At 32.3% G+C, this 4924-nt stretch overlaps 2 protein-coding genes across 2 annotated transcripts in view; both read left to right on the top strand.

Annotated features, from left to right (window-relative positions):
* The window catches only part of LOC100635366 (transient receptor potential cation channel subfamily A member 1 homolog), a 6749-nt gene extending 3812 nt beyond the window's left edge, over positions 1-2937 (top strand). The window contains exons 3-11 of the mRNA XM_020003103.1: positions 155-259; positions 308-382; positions 445-546; positions 1620-1756; positions 1808-2004; positions 2065-2170; positions 2223-2373; positions 2631-2805; positions 2858-2937. Of these exons, the coding sequence (XP_019858662.1) occupies positions 155-259; positions 308-382; positions 445-546; positions 1620-1756; positions 1808-2004; positions 2065-2170; positions 2223-2373; positions 2631-2805; positions 2858-2937 (1128 nt within the window). The remainder of the gene's footprint in view (positions 1-154; positions 260-307; positions 383-444; positions 547-1619; positions 1757-1807; positions 2005-2064; positions 2171-2222; positions 2374-2630; positions 2806-2857) is intronic.
* Positions 2938-2955: 18 nt separating this feature from the next.
* On the top strand, positions 2956-4626 carry LOC109586879 (transient receptor potential cation channel subfamily A member 1 homolog). The gene is made up of 5 exons (XM_020003106.1): positions 2956-3394; positions 3463-3654; positions 3705-3773; positions 3838-4035; positions 4089-4626. Exons 1-5 carry the CDS (start codon positions 3032-3034, stop codon positions 4371-4373), a joined length of 1107 nt encoding a protein of 368 aa, XP_019858665.1. The 5' UTR covers positions 2956-3031; the 3' UTR covers positions 4374-4626.
* Positions 4627-4924: the final 298 nt, after the last annotated feature.

The following is a 4924-nucleotide window of genomic DNA, read 5'->3' on the forward strand; positions in this document are numbered from 1 at the left end:
AGACGAGATGCCCACATTGAAGCATTACCATGCCACAAGGACACAGCAAGCCTCTGAAACAGATGCCCTATGATGGAAGAGGGCAACTATTATTATTATGATTATTATTATTATTATTATTATTATTATTATTATTATTATTATTACTATGTAGAATACACCACTTGGTATAGCTTGTAAGAAAGGACATACAGAAATAGTTGAACTGTTACTGAAGCATGGTATAGACAATACTAATAGCACTATGAATGATAAAAATGTAAGTTAATAATTATTATTATTGTTATTATTATTGTTATTATGTTAGTGTATACCTGGTACGGCCAGTGCAGAAGGGCAACAGCCTCAGAGAGTTAATATCAATCACACTAATTTGGAAAATGTAATTTATTTATATCATTATAATTATAATAATTATAATAATAATTATTATTATTACGTTAGCGCACAGCACTTCATATTGCCTGTGATGAAGGATGTAAAGAAATAGTTGAACTACTACTGAAGCATAATGGAGTTGATATCAATATCACTGATAAGGACAGTGTAAGAGATATAAAAAATATATATTTATTAAAAAAGAAAGCAAAAAATAAGAAAAAGCAAAATAAAGCTTGTTTTGAGGCAAGAGTTAATTTTTGCTTCAAAATGGCAAACCAATTGTCCGCTGAATTGGTATGGGTAGAAAGTTGTTTTGGAATCCTACTTGCCCTTGTTTCCATTATTCATTCTTTTTTTGAAATTTTTATAGTAGCTATTATTATTATTATTATCATTATCATATAGCGTACACCACTTCATATTGCCTGTATGAAGCAACATAAAGAAATAGTTAAACTACTACTAAAGAAAGAGGATGTTAATGTCAATGTTACTGATAAAGACAACAACACAGCACTTCAAATTGCCTGTACACAACAACATAAAGACATAGTTGAACTACTACTGAAGCATAATAGAGTTGATGTCAATGTCACTGATAAGAAGAGCGTAAGTGATATAATTTATTATGTTTATTTTTTAAAAATTAAGGGAAAGCAAGATAAAACTGATGATATTGCTTTAAGCAAGAGCTAATCATTGCTTGCCATTGTCCACTGAATTGTTATATGGGTAGAAAGTTGTTTGGAATTCTACTTGTCATTGTTTCCATTATTTTTTGATGAAAATAATTACAGCTAGAGTAAATCCTACTTAATATTCTTTTTAAATTTTTGATTAGTCATTATCATTATCATGTAGCATACACCACTTAGTAGTGCCTGTATAGAAGGACATACAGAAATAGTTGAACTACTACTGGAGCATAAGGAAGTTAATGTCAATCTCACTTATGAGCACAGTGGTGGCATAATTATTATATATTATTTTAAGAGCTCAGTTCCATTTTGGAAAAAAAGAAAAAAAGGCTATAGGTCATGATTTTTTCCATAAGCTATATTTTTTATAAAACAATGAAAAAAGATAAAACTATAGTAATATTGCTTAAGAGCTAATCTTTGCTTCAAAATGGCAGCCATTGTCCACTGAATTGGAATAAGGGTAGAAATTTGTTTCAAATCCTACTTGATCTTTTTTTAATTTTTGTATTAGTTATTATTATTATTATTATTATGTAGAATACACCACTTATTAGTGCCTGTATAAAAGGGCATACAGAAATAGTTAAACTACTGTTGAAGCACGGAGCTAATGTTACTAAATGTGATGAAAAAGGTCTTAATGCTCTTGATATTGCTGTAGAGGAAGGAAAAAAGTGAGAGCTAATAATTATGGATAGTTACTACAATTTGTTTTAATAACCTAGAGGTGCTGCAATGGCTATAGTCAAAAGTGATAAATGGAAGGAGGCATTATGTAGCTATACAGAAGTGGATACAAGTGATGAAAGTGCTGATAAAATTTGTGGGATTAGAAGAATATGTTGTTGCAAAAAAAGGAAAAGTCATGAAGCTAAAAAGCAATTCACAACACCAATGAGAAGAATAATTAAGAAGATGCCAGGTTAATATACGTTATTAGTATTATTGGTGGTTATTGCACTTGTGGCTCTATTGCATGTAGATGTAGCTAAAGTTGTTTTTGAGAACTGCTGCAAGGAAGATAACCCACCAGATCATCCTGATCATGAGATTACTTTTAATTATGAGTTCCTTGATGATTTTGATGAGTAAGAATAATATTATTTTGTTATTTGTACCACCTGGTATATGTAATGACAGACCAAAACTAGAAGGAGATCCATCTAGTGACTCAACTACACAAAACACTGGGAATGACGATAATGATGAACAGCCTGGTGCTAAAAGATCTTATGAAAAATGGCCTCCAAAAGCAAAATACTCTAGTGAGAATCATTGTCTTAACATACTTGTGAGTTATTATTAATTGATAATTATTATTAGTAGTAATAATAATTACCGTATAGCCGCTTAATTTCGAGGGTACAACTTTCGCTGTTTTCGCGGATTTTCCGTATTCGCGAAAGTTAATTCCGCGAAATATCCGTATTGCCCATAAACACGTGTGCTTAAACAAGAACCGCGAAAGTTAATTCGCGAAAAAAGACTTGTGGCCTGATTCGCGAAAGTTTATTGCCTCGAAACTTTGTGGCTATACGGTATATATAGGCTGATTCACCAAGTGCTGATTTATTAAAGCATCCGCTTGCTGCTACACTTCTTGATCAAAAATGGAATAAAATAGGACGTATAGTCTATTACACTAATTTGTTTTTTTATTTTTTGTTTGTCATTCTACTGACATCATATGCTCTCACTGTCCATCCTCCAAATTCAAACATTTGTAAGCTATTATAAGTAGATCTAGTTTATTAATTATACTATATTCGTAATAGGTATGGAAGTATTTGGAAATGACAATGAAACATCTATTGATTGCTTTACAGGTAATTGCAGAATAATAACTATTATGTGACTATAATGTGACTATCTCATGTTTAGAAGAAAGATTTGTATCTCAAATATACACAAATATTACTAGTGTATGCCTGATAGTTTATTCTGCAATCATGATAATACGAGAAGTATTTCAACTGGTTTTGTTTAGAGAAGAGTATTTGACCAGTTTTGTTAACTTTATTGAAGTCCCACTATTCATCTTTACAATAATGTTTGCATCAGTACATAGCAACCAGTGCTATTGTACTCATTCATGGCAGTGGCAGATTGGAGTGATTGCTGTATTTTTTAGTTGGATTGCACTGATATTCTCCATAAGGAAGCTACCAGTAGTTGGAATATATGTGGTCATGTTTATTAAGATTTTTAACAACTTTATCAAGGTTGTTGTCCTTGCCTTACTATTAATCTTAGCCTTTGCAGTTCCTTTTTATATGATGTTTTATGATCCTCAAGATAGAGCAGAAGGAATAGTAAGACTTAAGATAGCTAATATAATTATTATCCCCATCTCTTTTTGTCTCTATTACCTTTTTTCCAGCGTACTCCATTTATCACTCCATGGAGGACAACTGTTAAGGCAATAACAATGACAGTGGGCGAACTCGATATGGATTCATTATTGCGACAGAATAATCAAAGGAATGCCCCTGATGTACAGTATCCAGTGATTACATTTTCATTGATAATTGTGTTTGTGATTTTAATGCCAATTCTATTCCTTAATCTATTGGTATGTCCATATTTTATTATTTCAATCCACTGACCAGCCCATTTTTATAGATTGGTTTAGCTGTTGGTGACACTGATGAAATACAAAAATCAGCTGATACTTACAGACTAACTCTGAGGGTAAGAACTGATTTGCATATACATTACCAAGTACCCTTGACTTACTCAATGTAAATATTTGTAGGTTGAATTTACATTACCTATTGAAGAATTTCTAAGATCATTTAGAAGCTATATTGATGAAAAGGGGCGACTAAAAAAAGTTTCATCTTTGTTAGGAAAGATTGTAGCTGTCACTAAAAAGAAAGATAAACCAAACAAACATAATTTCTTGAAACGAAAAATTGATGAGATTGAGAAATCTATTAAAACTGAACCTCCAGTAAGTGAGCATAGTGAACTTTCTCTTTTATTATGCATATTATTTTAATACAGGCAACTCTAGCTGATGTTAAAAACCAAAGCAAATCATTATCTGACGAAATGAAGAGCCTACGTGGTTCAGTATCTCGGGAGGTGAAGGAACTACGTAATTCTGTATCTCAGGAGGCGAAGGACCTATGCAGTTCAGTATCTCAGGAGGTGAAGGATCTACGCAATTCAGTATCTCAATTGTTAGCTATTGTTAACAGTATGAATGAAAGACAAGGAGGAGGAGGAACAGAAGGAGGAGCATTGGGAGCCGGAGGATTAGAAGAGGATATGACGCAACAGAAATAATTTTGCTTAGCTTGTGGAGGAGGAAGGAGAGTGATTTTTAACGTTAAAAATTAAAATTAGTATTGTGTGGATTTTATAGACTATTACATGCTGAACTCTTTTATATTTTGTTTTTGTGTGTTCCTTTACACTCCCTTTATTGCTACTGCTCCTTATTACTAGCCAATAGTTTTTATTTTGTGTGCCCCCTTATTGCTACTGATTGCTTTTTATGGCTTTTGTTTTGTGTGCCCCCTTATTGCTGTTGCTTTTTATTGGTTTTATTTTGTGTACCCCCTTATTGCTATTGCTTTTTATTTTTAATATTTTTAGCTTAATGCATTATGATCCACGTGGCTGCACATGACTTGTAAATATCACATGATAAAAATTATTGGTAATAATTTAATTCAAACTCCACCCCATCACACATGTCATATAAAAATTCAAAAATTATGTCGGAAGAACATGAAGAAGCTACATTGCAGGGGCGTAGCCAGGGGGGGGCAATTGCCCCCCCTTTTTTTAAACTCAAAATTTAAAAATAACAAATAATAAGCTGCTTTTGGAAG

The sequence above is a fragment of the Amphimedon queenslandica genome, unplaced genomic scaffold (genome assembly GCF_000090795.2).
Source record: "Amphimedon queenslandica unplaced genomic scaffold, v1.1 AMPQUscaffold_12756, whole genome shotgun sequence".
Classification (NCBI taxonomy): domain Eukaryota; kingdom Metazoa; phylum Porifera; class Demospongiae; order Haplosclerida; family Niphatidae; genus Amphimedon; species Amphimedon queenslandica.